General features: G+C 47.8%; 6 protein-coding genes across 6 annotated transcripts; 3 read left to right on the top strand and 3 right to left on the bottom strand.

The window, feature by feature from the left end:
• Window positions 1–1,104: 1,104 nt before the first annotated feature.
• On the bottom strand, window positions 1,105–2,528 carry N7479_004889 (uncharacterized protein; the record flags this gene model as incomplete). Its single annotated transcript, XM_057252586.1, has 6 exons — window positions 1,105–1,524; window positions 1,579–1,692; window positions 1,749–1,843; window positions 1,906–2,045; window positions 2,109–2,335; window positions 2,391–2,528. 6 exons carry the CDS (start codon window positions 2,526–2,528, stop codon window positions 1,105–1,107), a joined length of 1,134 nt encoding a protein of 377 aa, XP_057111911.1.
• Window positions 2,529–4,897: 2,369 nt separating this feature from the next.
• Window positions 4,898–6,711, top strand: N7479_004890 (uncharacterized protein; the record flags this gene model as incomplete). Its single annotated transcript, XM_057252587.1, has 2 exons — window positions 4,898–4,931; window positions 4,982–6,711. The coding sequence occupies 2 exons, from the start codon at window positions 4,898–4,900 to the stop codon at window positions 6,709–6,711; spliced, it is 1,764 nt and encodes a 587-aa protein (XP_057111912.1).
• A 229-nt stretch (window positions 6,712–6,940) lies between these two features.
• N7479_004891 (uncharacterized protein) lies at window positions 6,941–9,196 on the bottom strand (the record flags this gene model as incomplete). Its single annotated transcript, XM_057252588.1, has 4 exons — window positions 6,941–7,444; window positions 7,515–7,679; window positions 7,735–8,221; window positions 9,189–9,196. The coding sequence occupies 4 exons, from the start codon at window positions 9,194–9,196 to the stop codon at window positions 6,941–6,943; spliced, it is 1,164 nt and encodes a 387-aa protein (XP_057111913.1).
• A 227-nt stretch (window positions 9,197–9,423) lies between these two features.
• N7479_004892 (putative C2H2 finger domain protein) lies at window positions 9,424–10,667 on the bottom strand (the record flags this gene model as incomplete). Its single annotated transcript, XM_057252589.1, has 2 exons — window positions 9,424–9,549; window positions 9,606–10,667. 2 exons carry the CDS (start codon window positions 10,665–10,667, stop codon window positions 9,424–9,426), a joined length of 1,188 nt encoding a protein of 395 aa, XP_057111914.1.
• A 3,746-nt stretch (window positions 10,668–14,413) lies between these two features.
• Window positions 14,414–15,374, top strand: N7479_004893 (dienelactone hydrolase family protein; the record flags this gene model as incomplete). The annotated part of the gene is made up of 5 exons (XM_057252590.1): window positions 14,414–14,442; window positions 14,514–14,584; window positions 14,651–14,698; window positions 14,766–14,980; window positions 15,006–15,374. 5 exons carry the CDS (start codon window positions 14,414–14,416, stop codon window positions 15,372–15,374), a joined length of 732 nt encoding a protein of 243 aa, XP_057111915.1.
• Window positions 15,375–16,325: 951 nt separating this feature from the next.
• On the top strand, window positions 16,326–19,235 carry N7479_004894 (uncharacterized protein; the record flags this gene model as incomplete). Its single annotated transcript, XM_057252591.1, has 1 exon — window positions 16,326–19,235. The coding sequence occupies one exon, from the start codon at window positions 16,326–16,328 to the stop codon at window positions 19,233–19,235; it is 2,910 nt and encodes a 969-aa protein (XP_057111916.1).

The raw sequence follows: 19,235 nt of genomic DNA on the forward strand, positions 1-19,235 counted from the left end.
TCCTATAGACGCCACAAAAAACGCCAAACGTCTTCAAATATACTCAATACTTTCGATCTCCCGTAGCAAATCTGCCATGTGATGAGTGATGATATGCAATTCCTTGCAAAAAATACTACATGGTAACCTACAAAATAGATTATTATAGAAAAAGATTTAATTTTATGCCACTTGCTTTCCAAGGTTGGATCTTCATAGAGCTCAATGTTACTATTATAAAATTGCAGGAACATTGACATATTCCCAATGCAGAGTCAGCCCCAGACTGGCGTTTCTAATGCGTTTAATTCAACTCACATGGTTCCACGAACCCCTTTGCGGGTGACACAATGTACGTGGTGAGAACAACCTTGAAAATTTCCGGACTTTAATTTTGCAGATCTGAATCAGAATATATCTCGTTATAGAAAGAGATAAGAAATCGAAGAGAAGAGAAACAAAAGAGAGAAACAAAAGCAAGCACCCTTGAAACACACCAGGACCTGCAGAGAGTACTTCATGGGCGACTGCCTAGTGGTCTCATTTCGGCCCCATCGCATCACTTGAATCACTAGCTAGCTGCCAAGGCCTCCTGTGTATTCGCTATACTCCGCAGATCTAGTTTCGTTATTCCCAGATAGTCAACATCCATGATTGTTTCTCCCTTGTGTTTCGCCCTCAGTAGATACCCTCCTTGCATACTTACTCCGGTCTATTTCAAATTCCCACCCATTGATGTAAGACTTGACGAAATCGCCACAGCAGCCCTGAAGGTGGATGGAAATTTGCATCTACTCGGTCAAAACCAAATGTGCAACAATGTTCATGGAATAAGTTTAAATCACAATCCGTCTCACAATCTGTTGATCTATAAACATATTCAGGTCAGTAATTAGCCTGTCAGATTGCGAATTTCTTGGATGAAACAACATGTAGTACTCTTTGATGTAGCTTTGATTCTCAAGAAAAAAGAAAGCACAAAAGCCGGGCCGAAAGTGGGTATAAAAATATATACATGACAGAAAGAAACCAAATAATAAGACATGCCAACGCTCAAATGCCCAGCATCAACAAGAATAAAAGAAATGCAAAGGGTTCAATATTTCCATATGGGAAATCTTTGTACTATTGCGGAGGAATCTTCTCGGAAGTGTGAATAATTGTTTCATGAACAACCTTTATCCCAGTCTGGCTACCCTGGCTGTGGGACTCCCAGTCGCCATCGCCAGCGGTGCATGTGGGCGGTTGCTGTCGTGAGGTAGGTAGGATCATTTGTTCGTCGCTCATTGTATTCCATTGGGTGTCTCCGGGAATCGACAGCGGATGGCGGTACTTCTTGCGTCTGGAATACCCGCCAGTGTCGGCATCTGATAGAGGGTACCCAGGGTAGCTCTGTGAGCCACCCCTTGATGTGATGTATATACCAGCCCGCCTTGTGAATCGTCTTATCAACGGGTATATCATGGGTGTGTTGCCGATGATGACGGCGACGAAAGTCTCGCGGCAGGCCCAGCTGCCAGCTTGTTGGGCGCCATTTGCGCCAGCCTAATGAACTATTAGATTTTGACATCCCAGAAAATAATGCTTAATATAACTTACTGTCAAGATGAGAACGCAGCGCAGAATACCAGCCATCATAACAAACAAACCACCGCTGAAAAGAATCAGGAGTTCGAGTTTTTCCCGCCATTTTAGTCGGGCTTTGACAAGCATCTTGACATAAGTCTTGTCAGTGATGTTACACACATATGGTTAGACAGTTGACTTACCGGCGCTGGAATGCTAATAAGATAAAGGTCGGTCGCGACGTTAAGTACAACGGTCACATAGATGTCGATCTTGGACACGGCGGGTTGACAGTAATCTAACAAATAGTCAGAGGCACAGTCTCTCATACCGATAAGTCGTTTGTAACATATGACGTACTTCCAGGGTCTGGATATATTTGCCAATTCTTCTCCATTGGATGACATCCGAAGAGAATCGAGCAGATTGTGGCAATATAAGTTATGGCGATCAGGACGTAGGCGATATGGATTCGGATTCGCATATTCACTAAGCCCGCGCTAGTCATTAGGATATACGTTAGTAACAAAGGACATAATGAATCCGGTGGGATCAAAGCTCACGTCAATCGAGAGTAGAAAATGGCCATGCATGTTTTCAGCAACCATAATAACAGAGTGTATAATGACCAGCCGGCCACTTGAACTTTGGAGCCACCCTGACGTAGACGATATTCTTCCGAATGAGGCGATAAATTCTTTCGCTGCTCGTCCGTCATCGAGTTATTGGCAAGGCCCATGAACCACGCGCCGACCATGTATGCTGCACCGGTTTCTAGCCCATACACCACCTATACCCATATTAGCAAGACGAACGCAAAGAGATCAGATCCCAATCCAACTCACACATGCCACCAACATTAGATAATCGTCAGCTTGAAACCCTCTTGGGCCGACCATAATCCATCTTGCAGTAGTTCGTAAGCCAATGATGAAAATGGCTACCCCCAACAGAGAGAACGCTTCTATACTAAACCCATCCATGATTGACGAGTTTCAGTGATAGTTCTGTACTATATGCCATCAAAATTAAAGGGAAAAAAAATCATTCAATCCAGGATGTACATTCAGATAAAGGGAGAGAAAGTCAATTGCATCCGGGGGGTAACGAGCGGCAGAGGACAGTATCTCAATGATCTCCCTTGATCTTCCTCGTTGATATTGGAACCAGACCGGATAAAGAACCAAGCCCGCTCCTTAGTCGACTTACCAACACCAAGAAGGAAAGAAAAAGCAAGGCACAGGATTGATCTCAAATTTCTGTTTGTCGGGCGTATTCACTTATTGTGGCTTCCGTCGAACTAAGCTGCAAGCCCCATCTATTATGGAGATTATAACACGTGAAGAAGAGTTATGACAGGTCCGGATGTTATTATGCGAAAATGGCAACTCCATCGCACCGTCTGCCAAGTCTCATTGGATAACGACATACTATCTTTGGACATGAACGGGTCCTTCAGCGTGCCGGGGAGGGGAAGTTTAAGGTCAAGGCGACCGTTTGTTCCACTCCCAGCTTACTGGTTCATGGAAATACAAACCGGCAATCAAAAGGTCCACATCTCCCCTGAGCCGATATGAAGTTCCCCATTGGGGGAATGATCGGAGTAAAGAGCGACTTTTTGACCAAATACGAGGCGGTACTTCGACAGCACTCACTTTGACTGATACGAGGGCTTTTTCTGTTACACGCGAGTACCGCACTCAGGCACAATATCAACTGGGCCGATTTTGAGAAGCAGCAATAAACCGGCAATTTCAGCCGGGGATATCTTTGAGTTCCATGCAATTTATGACGAGCAAACGGAACTCAAAGGCTGACTGATGTACAAAGTACAGAGTACTTTGTAGCGCAGTTGCATAAAGCTTGCGTACTACAGCCAATTAACTGCCGTTAGCTCGAGATGTGAGGAAGTCATAGTACTGGCTTGTATTGATTTCTCTGACCCACATTCTCTTTTAGGTCAGTTTGGTTGCTGATCAGGCCGGAGATTACTCCGAGGAATGTACGTACAAAGTACGGAGTACGGAGTAGATACATACTAGTACTTTATAGCAGAGATTGGGACTAGTTACCGGCTCTCAGGCCAGTCATAATATTATTATTATCAGTGGCTGATGTCGTTTGTAATAATATAACGCGCTAAATGAGTCCAGGAGATACATATGTATCGAACTGAATTAGGCCACGGTTTCCCTTCCGGGTTAGGGGTTGGCTTCGATTTATGTACCTTGGTACATACTAATTAACCTTAACCCTGTGCATAGCCCCTCAAAAGAGCATGCCATATATGCCATGTCCATCCATATGTTGTAGATATGTTTCATATCAAAAAGCTAAGACCTTCATTATTATACAGCCGTAAACTCCCGCCAACCTTGGAACTTGGTGGACCGAAAAAAGCGGGTACTCCGTACTCTGTATATTAATAACGGGCAGTTCGTTTTTTCCTCAATTCGGCAACTGTGTAGTCTTGTCAAATAATTTGCAGACCAATTTACTTAATTGGATAATAGTACGGAGTAGAATTGACATACTAACTGAAGAATGGCAACCTGCATATTGTTGAATCCGACTTTTGTTTTCTTTTTGTGGCACAAAATTAGTAAATGCAAACGCCAGCCACCCTTGTTTCCACAGTAAAAACTATCTAAAATAACAGTGGAGCATCGCTTGCCCCTCGTAACCCGCTTACCCTTATAAACGCTCAAGCAATATTAGAAGCGCGGGCGACCCACGCAGGCCTAGCCACGCTTTGACAGCAGGGCTAAACTGGTCAAACGACGAAGCGAGGCTAAGGACCGAAGCTAAGGACCGAAGCTGAAATATTCAGTGCGGTTTCGAATTATCTGAAGAGCCCCTGGAGACATTAAAGCGTCTTATTGTATGTTATACAAAGTAAAATACATGCCAAGTGCATCCAGATAGCCTAGATAGGTCAAGGGGTCTAAGTATTAGGTTCGTGGCCATAATACCATTATGTTGTATAGAACCATTAGCCTAACGCCTATCGTCATTTGTCTCAGGGGATACATACCACCCATGCTAAAGTTTGCGGGAAATGTCAACGTCGTGGGCTTGTCTAGGTGATCTAACTTGGCAGTCCCACCATGCCACCCTCCTGTCCCTTTCCTGCAACAGCGAGGGCTGAAATTAAAAAAGAAAATAAATCCCAAATAAATCAAATGCTACTCGACGCTAATACTTTAATTGTCGCCCATTCCTTCGTTTCCGGTTAATCTAGTCGCTTGGGATTGTTTGCCTGTACATAAATTCATGCATTAATCCTGGTCGCGCAGCCAGTTATTTTCTACCCCTCCAAGGAAAAAAAGACGAAAGTAAGGGACTTCAGAAAATGGAGTCAGTGGATCTTGTGGTAGTAGGCGCAGGTAAGTTGAATATTCACCGTCGCTAACTATTTGGCTAACAAGGGCTATAGGTTGGAGCGGGCTCTCTGCCATCAAGACCTACCGCGAGGTCAATCCAGACCACAATGTACTCTTACTGGAAGCTGCCAGTTCTATTGGCGGAGTATGGGCTAAACACCGTTTATACAAAGGCCTCAAATCGAACAATATGCTGGGCACGTATGAGTATAGCGATTTCCCAATGGACGAAGCGACTTTCGACATCAAGCCTGGACAGCATATCCCAGGTCATGTAATTCAGAAATACATGGAGGCGTATGTACAACACTTTGATTTTGCCGATTGTATTCGACTGGAACGCCATGTGGAAAGCGCGCGACACAATTCGGACGGAACATGGCAGTTGAGCGTGTTGCACGGAGCGGATACGACAATAATCGAGACTAAGAAGATGATTGTGGCCACCGGTATCACGTCACAGGCATACTTGCCTATCTTCAAAGGGCAGGATGATTTTGATGCCCCCCTTTTCCACTGCCGTGATCTCCTGGAATATCAAGATGCCGTGCTCCAGTCCGGGGAGCGCGCGACCGTTTTTGGAGGCACCAAGTCGGCCTGGGATGCAGCCTATGCCTGCGCAACGGCAGGTATGAAAGTAGACTGGATCATTCGCGAGTCCGGCCATGGACCTATTTGGATGGCGCCGCCCTACGTGACGCCCTTGAAAAAGTGGCTAGAAAAGCTAGTCACCACACGGCTTCTGACCTGGTTCAGTCCGTGTATTTGGGGAGAGGCTGATGGGTATAATGGCGTTCGCAGCTTCCTACATGGTACCTGGCTAGGTCGTAAGATTGTGGACACGTTCTGGGCTATTCTGGCCAATGATGTTATTCAGTTGAACGCCTACGACAAGCATCCGGAGACGAAGAAGCTGAAGCCTTGGGTGAGCCCATTCTGGATCGCTTCCTCGCTCAGTATTTTGAACTATCCGACCAATTTCTTTGATTTCGTCAAGGATGGCACTATCAAGGTGCACATCGCTGACTTGGACCATCTCTCGGATCACACCGTCCATTTGTCATCGGGTGAGGCGCTGCCATCTTCAGCGCTGATATGCTCAACCGGCTGGCGTTGCACTCCAAACCTCAAATTCCTACCGGAAGGCATTGATCGCCAGCTTGGATTCCCTTGGAGTGTAGATCCACTGAACGAAAAGTTAGTGAAAGCGGCAGACGAAGAGATCCTGCGCCGATTCCCCCGACTGCGTGATCAACCAAACCCAAACCCCCACTACACCCCGCTAGACGAGCATTCCGAGGCGGCTGTGCCGCACCCCTTCCGGCTAGCGAAGTTCATGGTCCCACTTTCGCTAGTAAAGGAGCGCTCTCTCGCATTCATGGGTATCACCATGACCATCAACACAACCCTAATTGCCCAGACGCAGGCACTGTGGATCGCGGCTTACTTCAAGGGCGATCTGACCCCGGAAACACGTGAAAGCTGCCCAGTCGCTGTGCGTGCTGCGTCTGATTTCAAGACGGAAGACGTATCAGAAATCGACCTTGCCTGGGAGACAGCGCTGTTTACTGAATTTGGAAAGTATCGTTACCCGGGAGGATTCGGGCGGCGGAACCCCGACTTCGTGTTTGATGCCATCCCATATGTTGATCTGATGTTGGGAGAACTGGGTTTGTCACCACAGCGCAAGCAGGGCTTGCTGGCCCGGTGCTTGCAGCCATATGGTCCTGAGGATTACAGGGGTCTGGTCGATGAGTGGAAATCTAAGCAAGGAACCAAGTAATGTTTGAGTATGGTCTTTCGTTTTTTTCATGTCATCTTGTCTGATATCTGATATATATTACTTTGTCTTCCTATTTTCGCTTGCACGTCGATGTATCTCCGAGATACTCCTATTTCTTTCTTTTACATAAGTTGTGAACTATAAAGCGATGTTTTTCTATACATCATATGTGAGTATATTATATGACCTTATTATGCCTTTCTTTGATAATGCCCGTCTTCGGCATCATCTATTCCAGTAAAACGAATTGCTCCAAAACCGCAACACCAACAGGAGAAGATGACTGTGTTTCACCCCCTTTTGGATCACTACCCGCCTCATGTGTCCGTCTCTCAGACCCAATCAGCTCCCCAACCATATCTCCTGTCCATCTCATATAATTTTCTCTATCCCCCGCAACCACCGTTCTCATCGAGACATTAACATTCAACCGACCATGCTCCTCTCCCAGATCATATTCCAATCGGAATCCTATCGGTATATCACCCTCGCGCGGCGGATATCGCCCACCAGTCGTCCCGGGGGTACCGATCGGCCTCACAGTGAGAATAGAGGATTCGCAGGCCGATACGAGCAGCTTTCCATCTTTAGCAACGTAGCTGCTCACGTATGTGGAGTTGTTTGGGTCGTTAACGGCAAGGTAACTGAACCATACGATCGAGTATGGACCTAGACGGCCGTGGCCCCAGTACCAGCTATTGACAGAGTCCACAAAGGGTCGGTCAGACCAATTCTATGATTCCGTCAGCTGGAGTTCTCATTTTTCCTCTCCATGCCACTGGAAGTGAGGTCAACCCACTTACTTTATCATGGTACCCTGGCCCTCGGGACTTCAGCGTCGACCCACGGATCTTCATATCCACCTCACCCACGGCATCAGGTACAAGACTGACCCACCCGGTATGAGGCGCAATCTCAAGTGTAGTCCGTTCGGGTTGAATACCACAAGGCAGATGAGGCGGTACATGCTATTGGACAAGGTTAACAATCTATCTATCCCCACGATTCGCAGTCCCTACTCACCGAAGTCAACGTCAACCGCCCTTCAACCTGGATCTTCTCAGACGCAATAACAATCTCATACTGCGATAGATCCTCCGTGGGAGCATTCCAGCTAAAGCCCGTAGGGGACCAGTCACCAGCGCTATTAGCGCCCTTGCGGTCTGCGCCAGTCACCGTCGCCACTGTGGCCGGGACAGTATCAGCAAACGTGGTGCCGTGTGCGAACGAAGCCCATAGCCAGACATTGACTATGGAGGTTTCGTTTGCTCGGAGGAATGGGAATGCGTTCATGGTCGAGGTGAAGAATGTGATGACGAGGGAATCGTCTGGGTTTGTTTCTGAGACGGCGTCGAAATACCACCAGTCGAATACGGAGCTGTTGATTGGGTCTAGCTGTGGTGCGTCTAGACTAAAGAGGGTCTCTGGACTAAGTGTTGTTTCTGGCGTGGGGATGTCGAATTGGACTCTGCTGGTTCCGTTTTGTATTACGCTGGGGATCTGGTAGCTCCTGTGAGAATATCTGCCTGTACGGAGGTGATATGGTAAGGGGTTCTCGTTGACTCTGTGCTAGATAGAGAATGATAGGGTTTGCTGTGCTAGTAGAGCGCATATCGAGAGCAGTGGAAGCATGGTGGGATACATCGCTGTGAGGGATATGCCAGAGAATGATACTTGATGAGAGCGGAGGGGGAGAGAGGAAGAATAAAAAGGTGTAGGAGATAACTGCACACATATATGTATTTAACCTGCTGATCCAATAGAGATCTGGGTAAACAGCGGTGCACTGTGATTGAAAGAAAAAGCAGGGGAAACATAGTAGTATCCTATGGAGAATTCAAAGTATAAATTATCCAAGGGAGTTCAAAGAGAGTTGCCGATCATCTACTTATAAGGAAGGTAGTTCCTTGGTTGTGATGGGCCACTATGGACCTCGGGAGTACAATAACACCTATTTCGGACGACAATGGGGATCTATAGACATACCCCTTTCCCCAGACGAAAATGAAATAAGAGATCATAAGAATATAGATATAAATCCGGAATAAATAGACTCACCTATACCTGTCGTCCAAATAGAAAATGAGACAGCCATGTGGCTACCTAGTCAGTGGCTGAGATGGCTGTTCAGCCAAAGCAGCCAAAGCAGCCATATGTCTGACGAATTCACATCCAAGCGCCAACAGACAGATGGGGAACCAATAATGGCCGAGTAACAAAACGTGGCTTATTATCTGTTTTTTATTACATAAATTAAGACGATCGATATACTTCGGAGTTCCACGGGGTATCTTCCATATCAAAATTGATGCAGGGTTGTTTATATACCGACGTCGCCCATCCCATTAACAGTTCGCTTAATCGCTTTAAATCACAGAGAAGCAGGATAGGTACACACGTCACACATGAGTCTGATAAGCACATATAGTAAACATAAATCCGGATAAAAAAAAAAGAAAAAGAAAAAGAGATCAGACCTTCCCATGATGCCCAAATCACAAACCTTTCGCCGAAGCTCAAAAAATAACACAAAAATCAAAAGAAAAATCAAAATCCGGTAGGAACCTAGGAACCCCGACTCCCAATGCCTCGGTAGATACATACAAATGTCTTCAAACTTCACCCCCATATATATGCGGATGAAGGTTCGGGGGAAGTTACGTCGCAAAGACGAAAGTTTCACAGACGGGAATATCGGAATATAGGAACTGTTCAACGTCCATTGAGGAGGGGACTGCCGTCTTCGCTCCTCCCTTCACCCTTGATATCTGTCCCAGTCTGGGTGCTGTTCGCATCCGAGTCCCCGTCCTTCCCGCAGCCTTTCACAAGGATATGTCGCTGCAAAGGTCAGTGTCCGGCGCAACTATTACACAAAAAATCGCAGATTTACATACCTTAAGCGCATCCTTGCGCGAGAAGCTCTTATCACAGTGCGAGCAAGGGAAAGGCTTCACGGCTAAATGAATCCGTTTATGGCGCTTGAGATCGTGATTCCGGTTGAAACTCTGCGGACACTGGTCGCATTTAAAAGGTCGGTCTGCCGCGGGAGCTGACATTCCGTGCGGTGGTGGATGGCCTCCATATAGATGTTGAGAACTGGCTACATGTCCACTGTTGAATCCTGGTAGAAGTCCCGGCTGCATTCCACCCATCATCGACATGGGCCCACCGGGGCTGTGCACGTTGCTCATGACGGGACCGTTCATCGCCGGGAGAGAATATGAGGGCCAGGGTTGGCGGGGATATCCCAGCGGTGGCTGTCCGCCTGGACTATGTACAGGCATTCGGCCTGGAGGGTGGATGCCGAGGCCGGCGGGGCCATACATGGGGGAGAACCCGGTTTGGTGGGGACTGTGCATTGGGGGAGAAGCGGCATACATATGCTGGTGCTGGTGTTTAGGTGCATATGGATCGTTTGATGGCAGTGGAGCGGGAGATGTAGTGGGTCCGCCATGGTACATTGTCATGGCTGGTTGTGAAGCGGAGGGCATTGTTGACGGGGCGGGTAAAGGTTGATATGATAATGTCGGGCCTTCATATGGGTGCGGCAAGCCGTCCGTCGTCGGCGGTGATATTACCGAGCGCTGCATACCGGATGGTGAGAAGGAACTTCGGGCTGAGTACGGGTTTACGCCGGATCCCCAGGACTGTCCGTATGGATTGGCCCCTGACCAATATGCCGGCGGCAGCTCGGAGGACGCGCCTGTTGACGGCGCCAATGGCTGAGGTGTGGCGTGGTCCCCTGTTTGAATCGTGGCGGGTGGCGTTAGCAGATTCCCCACGCTCACGTTGACTGGCGCGTGTGAGACTGGGGGGTGGTTTGGATGTGCGTATTTGGGTGCTGCCGCACCCAACGTGAACGGTGGTGGTGGAAGCTCAAAGCTAGGTAATGTCGGGGCCGCAGGACGACGAATGTTCAACGGCGGGGCTGACAGGGCGTCCAAGGCCGTCCCCATTCCCGCCGGTACTGCTAGAGTCGCCAGATTGGCGGATGGGTCCCTCACTCCTACGTAGAAATCGGGGTCGTTGATGTTGGTGAGCTGGAAGGAAGATCCGCTCAAGGCCCAATCTCGATCGCCAGGTAAGCCCCCGGAAGGGCTGGTAGAATCCAGGAGGGGCGATCGGCGATCGCTAGGGCTCGCGATCGAAATATGGAAGAGAGTCGAGGGACTCAGGTCCGAGAAATAGGGGAATTTCCGGAAGGACTAGAGAACCCTCGAAAAAGGGAAGTAGAAAATAGCTCTCAAGAGATCCAGATCAAAAAAAGTGAGATTGTCACGGTCGACGTATGCGCGTGTAGTACATGGTCTCGGGGAAGAGAAAGAGTTGAAAGAGTTTCGCCGAGGAAGTTGAAGCTGAGGAAGAGAGAGAGAGAGATGTGGGGGGGGTGGGCAAAGGACCGTGGCGTTGGAGGCGATAGCAAGCGCGGGGGAGGTATTATAAGAGAGATTTAGGGGAGTTAGAATACAGAAAAGTAAATAAGATTGATTTTTCGGGGAATGGAGTCGACGCGGGTCTAGCCAGGTGGCCACCGTGGGGAAAGCAATGGTATAATAAAACAGATTCATATATTAAAACCCAAGTAGAAAGTAGGAAAAAAAGGCGAAAAGAGAAGAGGGGTGTCAGCAGAACGTGGTTGACAGCTAAACAAAGACCTCTCCCGGTTGGTTGTTCTGAATGGTTTTTTTTAATTATTTTCTTATATTATATAGCAATATGTAGTTTAGTTATATATGAACGTTTAGTTACTTAGGCTTCTTAACGTTACTAAACTTATATATTCAACATAGCCCAAAGTATGTATATAGTTTCTACCCTAGAAAACAAAAAATATATAAAAAAAAAAGGACCCTCGAGGGAAAATCCCTTGCGTCCGGACTGATCGCGTGAAAAAAAAAAAAAAAAAAAAAAAAAGACGCTAGTGTAAGGACTCCGGAGAGAATATGTAGGAATGGACCCGACTTTATTGAGAAACAAATTTCCCATCATTTTTTAGGGGGAAAAAGGGAAGGAAAAAAGGGAAAAATCGACCAAAAAAGAAAAAAAGGAAATATGAAATGGATCCATACTTTTCTACTATCACCGGTAGGATTCCTGTCCAATTAAAAGATCAATACGTTCACGCACGGACAAGACCGGAATGGCCAGAATACGAGAAGTCCATAGACAGGGCAGAGAGAAGCGAGCTGTCTTGTCATTCGTTAGGTAAAAACCATTTCAGTTGTGATTTTTTTTTTTTAAAATTAGTATGTCTTAGCATATTCCCTATATTATAGTGTATAACATACGGGAAATACTCAGACCATATGTATATTATAGACCATATTATAATCTATATATGTCTACTCCGTATGGTCATCTGCACTTCTCCCTTATTCAGCCCCTAATAGCCGAACTAACAAATCGATTTAATTGGTTCCCGGGGTTCACCGGCCGATGGTTGCTTTGGTTTTTTTTCTTTTCGCTTCTTTTCGCTCGGACCTTAAAAGGTCCTCTCAAACACCCGTTATTCTCTCACTCGGAAGCCAATTGCCTCCAGCATCCACTCACTCGGGTTTTTCTCGTCTAATGGGTGGCCAAACGGTTGAACACTTCATAACCTCACCTTCTATGAGTCTTATCCTCCAATCAAACTAATACATCTCTTTTGTCCTGCACGGACGTGGCAGATGCTTATGTAGAGAAAAGGGGGAAAGGATATGCCCTGTCGATCGATGTCTATCATTGTACTCCATATAAACCAAAAATATAGAACTTGACAGAGCTGATCTGCCGCAATAACGTTTTTCATATGTCCCGAGTAAAGACCGATGACTCTCACAAAGTATGCATAGTAATCCTGAATAGCTGAAGCTCCTTGGCACATCCACTGGGAATTTAATATTACGATCCGGTCCGCATTTCCCCCGTATTTAGTAGTTCGGCTTTAAAAGCCTGCAGTGTTGAAAAGATCCAAATAGGAGAAGGGGGAAGACATAAAAATAAAATAAAAAGGGGGAACTAGTCTTATTCCGTATAGGTCTTAAGGCAAGAGCCAAGTCACATTCTTAGGAACTGCATACCTCCCTGTGTCTAAGCATTTTCTCCAATATTACATTCTATACATTTCTATGCAGTATACTGACAATTTCTTGAGCTAGACATCCTTATTTGTCTTTAAATCAAATAAACTCGAATTCAATAATCCCTCCGCGTCTGTAGCCGCAACCTTGCCTACCCAAAACGGTTGATATCAGCGACGATCAGTTGATCAAATCTTGGGCCCCCTATGCTTGTTCCCGCTTGATCGACCCTTTTTTTTCCCCCTCGATTTTCAGGCGATCCCACTACGGTTCGCAGCCGATTAGTCGCTCTTCATGCAAGGCTCCTACACTTCCCAGATGTGACAGCGCGCAAGGATCCACCTGGCTGATCGCGAACGCCTTAGTGTCGCCTGCATCGGCTGTTGCCGGTGTGGCTTCGGAGAGGCTCACGGTTGGCGTTCACGATCGTCCTCGGGAATGGCGTTTCATCGTTGACTCTCTTCTCATCCCGGGAGATCAGCGGCCATGAGTTTCCTGCAGGAGTATGTCCACCCTTGGATTTCAGAGACCACATTTTGTCTGCCGTTCTTTCCAACGTGTCTGGACCTATTCTATCGAATATAAAAGTGCTAGTATATGCGGTCTCAAGAGGTAATAGAGCACGGATCCCTTTGGTTTAGGGTCATTTTGGTTCAGTTGCTTTCCAATCAGAAGCCAAGCTAGAGCCTCTTCTTGTCTCGGCATGTATTTTTCGTTTTGATTTTTTTTTTTCTTTGTTTTTTTACTCTCTCCCGCCCCTCGATGAGAAACTGCCCCACGAGCATCTTTCGGTCGCCCTAAGGTTCTCCCTTGCGGCAAAGATTCTGACAGTGGATTCTGCTTGCATTGTATTGCCTTAGGTGTAAGAATTTGGAAGACATGTTGACTTTCTCTAGCATCGTGCTCTATTTGTGATAAAATTAGCCGATTCCATTCGCCCTTGCGCTCTCAATCTCATAAGCTATCCGGTATGACAGTCTCTGTGGTGAAACCTTTAGGTGCATAAATGTGGTCTCAAGACCTATTTGTGATTCTCTTTAGTTTACTGCAAATAATAAGGTCCCGTGAGTCTTTTGCTCACCTAATACCCCAGCTTTTCCAGGCCCTGGAGGTTCGACCCATTTTACCTAATTAGAATGTGTATCCTTCATTCCAAGGTAGCTGTGCTACTCGTCTGCTCCCGTTGATATATAGACATAGGAACCCCGGCTATAGTCAAGCTTCGGCCATATATATCTTCGTACACAACATGGATTGATGATCCGATCGCATCAATAACTCAACATACAATGTATCTTCGGAAATTACACCCCCCAAGAAATAATAGAATAGAATAGAAGATCTAAATACCCTTGAGATGTCCCGAGTTGCACCGGGTTGCATCTCTTCAATTGCCGAGTGTTGCTCCGATGACGTCGAAAGGGCCGAACGGCGGGGTACTACAATTTTCTTTGCATTTCGAGTTTCATTCCTCTACTTCCGCTCTTCAACTTTGCTTTGAACTCAGAATTCAATTGTAGCTGTATGTTGCTCTCTAGTCCTGACTCCAAATGAAAAACAGGCCACTGACCTTCCAAAGACAGACCGTTGCTTGAAACCACCCCACCTTAACACATCCCTTCCATCGTTTCTCTACAACCATGTCTGGAATTAGCAAAGCCTGTTGCTCGTTAGTGATCCCCATATCCATTGCATTCTGTACTGCCTTAATTAGGCGTCGCTGACCATCACCGTATTCAGAATCCCCCCTGTTGTCTCCAAGGGCTACCAGGCCAAGGGAGAATACAAGACCATCAATGGCCTGAAGACCTGTGGGTTCTTACTTTCACAGAACTCCTATGAAATCTTATGAATTGAGCTAATGAGATTACTTATAGACGTCACTGGCCCAGAATCGGCCACCAAGGCTATCCTGGTCGTATATGGTCAGTCACCTACTTCCCCACAAGAAAACAAACCGACCATAAACTGATACAATTGCGCGATTTGCAGACATCTTCGGCTTCTTCGATCAGACCATCCAGGGCGCCGACATCCTAGCAACCTCGACCGACCAAAAATACCGCGTGTTCATGCCCGACTTCTTCGAGGGTAGCCCTGCCGACATCTCGTGGTATCCACCCACCACCCAGGAGCACAAGGAGAAGCTGGGTAACTTCTTCTCGACCAAGGCAGTCCCACCAAAAACCCTCTCCAAGATTCCCAATGTCGTTGCCGAAGGCAACAAGCTAGCCCCCTGGCGGCAACTTCCAATCCTGGTCCATCCTGGGCTACTGCTGGGGCGGTAAGATCGCAACCCTGGCCTCTGGCGCTGACAACAAGTTATTCAAAGCTGCTGCGCAGTGCCACCCAGCTATGGTCGATGCCAATGATGCAAAGGTCGTGAATATCCCCATGGCGTTGCTCGCATCGGGAGACGAGCCTGTCCAGGATGTCAAGGACTTCGAGGCCAACTTGAAGGTCCCTAAGCACGTGGAGACTTTCTCAACTCAGATCCACGGATGGATGGCTGCGCGATCGGACCTCGAGAGAGACGAGGTACGCAAGGAGTACGAGCGCGGATACAAGACCGTTCTCGAATTCTTCCACCAGCACTCGTAAACGAAGGGGAAAAAAAGCAGTATCACTACTGCGGAGATTTGATAATACTATGAGAAATAGATTTCCTATTCCAAGAGTTATTATCAGTCCCATATGGACAAGCAAAAATACCTTCCTGTGTACGGAGTACACATGGCGTCCTTCTAGTGCATGCCCAATGCCCAACAAAGATAAGCCCTATAGCTTGAATTGTAAATTGAGTTTGAGGGGTATTATTTATGTCTTCTTTTCGTATAAGATGAGATATTGAGAAGTACATAAAGAAGCCTCTTTATCTTATTTTCTCCCTTATAAAATAGATAGGAAGATAGATAACGTATGAATATATAAGATGCCCGCCACCCAAGGTTGTCCACAAGACGTCATCACTTTCCCATTCCCAATTCCCCCTTAACCTCCTTAACCTCCCCGATTTTCTATTTTTCAACAATCCAATTTTGGGATTTAGATTAATTCATCTCAATCTACATAATCTGCGCATACACGGAAATATTTCGGTGTCACCGTCACCCACTTGCCGCATTGCCGCATTTCCGTTCCAGGGTCAACGTCGCGAATCCGAAGGGGCCGAGATCAGCAATTCCGCATATAGTGCTTATTTCAAGGTCTGTCATTCCCATTTCTTATTCCAGTCCCTTGATTGACTTTCCCTTCACCAGGACATTTTATTTTTTTGTTTAGAAGATGCGATAATTGCATACCTTTGGGTTCTGATGTCTTTCATATTTGGCCGACGTCGTTCCTCAGATGCAGCTTCTACTGCTGGCAATGAATCTGCAACACTCAACCGGGTAGAATCGCAACGTCAGAGTCCCAGCCAGCACCCAGATGATCAGCCTAACCACGGGGGATTCCGAAATCTATTTCGAAGACAGAGTGGTAGTTCAGACATACCTTCTCCAACCGCAACACAAGTAAGGATGTTTATTTTGTCGTGAGAACAGCTAGCTCATGACGAAAAAGGGAAAAGAAAAGTCAGATTTAAATGCGGCCAGCACGCCGCCCAAATCGCAACAAGAGAGTAGTGGCCGACGACATGAGAGCCAAGATCCCCGCCCCATTGGCTCCCCTAAGCGCGATTCGCCCGCACCAGGAGAACACACCGAGCCAAGGCAACCTCAAAATATCTACGATCTTCTTGAATCCAGATTAGACATGGCAGACAAGCTAAGAGACATCTCGTATGGTGCTAACCCCGGTACACCAGATGACTCAATCCTCACAACGAAAGAGATCAAGGCATTGTTGTCTGGAGCACCTCACTTTCTTCTGGAGAAAGGCAAGCATGGCCGGTGGTATCCCCAGGTGATCTTCCCATGGGATGAACAGAACCCAGTAATCCAACATATGTGGGATCGCAAGCAATTGCCCCATGCATCCTTTACTCTAAGCACACTCCACGCCCATCTGCCAGTCCCAGACGACTGGGCTATCAAAGGCGGCGTTCCCATGCAAGTCCATGACTGGCGACGCCGAACAAGCGCCGTAAACAGGGCAACGTTTGATGTCGGGATCTTTGAAGTGCCCAACATGCTATCTAACAACGGCCAAGAACCCGGCACCGTCGGTTTCCGGCACTTTCTTGAATTACCTGTTGCTGACGTGGTTCGATACAACGGCCCTGAAAAGCCGAGAACCCCTGCGTATTTACAGCAGGTCTCAACCATGGCGGCAATGGCGGCGTTCGATATAATGGAGGGCTACAACAAACCGTATTCGCAATGCCAGAGTGGTGCCGTGTACGATCGCCATAGACTCATTTGTGAAGGCCCTGAGGCTTGGAAGCGCATTGGAGTACGAGATATTAACCTTCGAGCTCTCGTGCAACGGTTAGAATATCTGCGCCAGCACCGACATGACATGCTCAGAGATGGATCGACGAGGACAATTTTGGATATTGAGAGTCCGCGCGAGATGCACGAAATCTTGCACACGCAGTTCCTTTACCCTCGCCCTCCACCTACCGATATCATAGAGAGTCATCCGCAAAGCATCAAATCCCAGATCAAAACTCTGGCAATCGTGCTGGCAACCCCAGGAGCGTGGATCAATTTCAGTCTTCCCGAGTGGCGCTTCCGGGCAGGACAGGTTCTATGGGAGGCATCCGTGCATGGTGATGGGGACTGTCTGGACCCCGATTCCAGTAATCAGAAAGTGCCGCGGGATGTTCTGATCAAGTCCGGGATGGAGCGAAAGTGGTTTCTCATCCAGATGCTCCTCTCTGCTGAGTTGCTTCTTCGTTTGGATGCGTTCGTTCGAGTCGACATGCTGCATGATCCGCATGAGCATCCTCTCACACTACACGAGCTTTTACAATTCGAGAAATTACGAGAAGGAAAGCTAAACTGGGATCTGATTGTTGCGCGTCGGTTCCTCAACAGTCTTCATATCACTTGCGCATCGCCACAACCACCGCCCTCGCCGGCTGGCTCGCGCTCAAGATCCCAATCCATCAAGTCGCCTGAGAAAAGTCGCCGTTTCCCATTGCTGGACAGCCTCACTCGACGTAACTCGTCTCCTGTTGCGGATCTACAGTCTGCCTGGGACTGTGAACTGAGCTCTACGCACGTTCGATTGCAGCTGGAGGGTCTATATGTCTTCGCGGAAAACATCGGATGGCCTAGGTTGGCTGAATTGAAAGCTACCATGGAGATGAAACTTGGAGACCCTAACAATCCGGTCCTGCCAGCCGTAGTCGTCGATGACAGGTGGGGACGGGAAAAGATATCCAAGGAGCTGTTACTGGCCAAGGAGGATATGTACACACGAAACCCCTGCCGTCGACGCGTCAAGCTCTGCAGCTCTGGTGATCCACGGTCTAAAACTCTAGGCTGGATCTCGCGCTCCTGGCTCTCCGGATTCGTGGTACCCGGAGAGGGGATCAGTCACCTGCTCATGGCGACGCTCCTTGAGAACGACGCAGATGTGCTGGATCAACTGGGTCCAATCGCCAACCTCTATGGAGGGTTCGTTTACGGCGGACGGAGTTGGTGGAGCAAAGCATGCGTTGTCGGACGTGTCCTGTCCAGTTCAGCAGGAGCTAATACATGCATGGGGTGGATCAGCAGCGACATGATGCCCCGGGATGTGAATACGCGGGAATTATTTAAGCGCGGATGGCTGGAACTCGCTGTTGAAGAGGTCCCACAGATGTCGAGCAGGCCTCGAATCAAACACGGAGTCAAGCTTGCGATGGAATCAACACCGCTAGGAATGGGAGATATCACAGCAGACGCATTTACACTCCCAACAGATAATCCAGGGCCAATTCCAACATCCACTGTCAAAATCGAAGGGTTGACTCTGTCTGTCGGTGATTACAAGCCTCCCAATGGGAATGGCATTACACCTGCTGCCGCATCCATGTCGTTCTCCGTCAAAGACGCACACAATGCTGGAGAACCAACTACGGTTTGTTTCCCCCTCAAGTATAATGTGCGCTTTATCTCCGCGCATGAATGCTGTCCACCGTTGGGAGTCGCCTCTCGCAAATCCGACCGCGAGAAGAATGAAACCCAACAGCCTACGAGACCCGTGTCCAAGTATACACGTCTACCAGGCCATCCTCTGCACAAGTCCTATCGATACAACTATGTTTCGTTGGAAAGCCTTTCGACTACCCCGGCGCCACGATCGACATCGTCACAAGGCGCGGGGGCAACTCAAGCCCCGGGGATTATGGTCATCGATGCGCGGGGCAGCCGAGACAGGGAAACGTTCGCTCGAGCGTGGTGCGCCGCTGTCGGGTGCCATGCGATCATAAGCCGGTCCGGAGGAAATCGAGTGGCATGTTGTGTCGCGTGTTCAATCAGACAAGCTCGAGCCATTGACGCAATGGTTGTGGTACGAGTAAGCGACTGA

This window comes from Penicillium vulpinum (assembly GCF_028829585.1).
Source record: "Penicillium vulpinum strain IBT 29486 chromosome Unknown utg000002l_segment0_segment0, whole genome shotgun sequence".
NCBI lineage: Eukaryota > Fungi > Ascomycota > Eurotiomycetes > Eurotiales > Aspergillaceae > Penicillium > Penicillium vulpinum.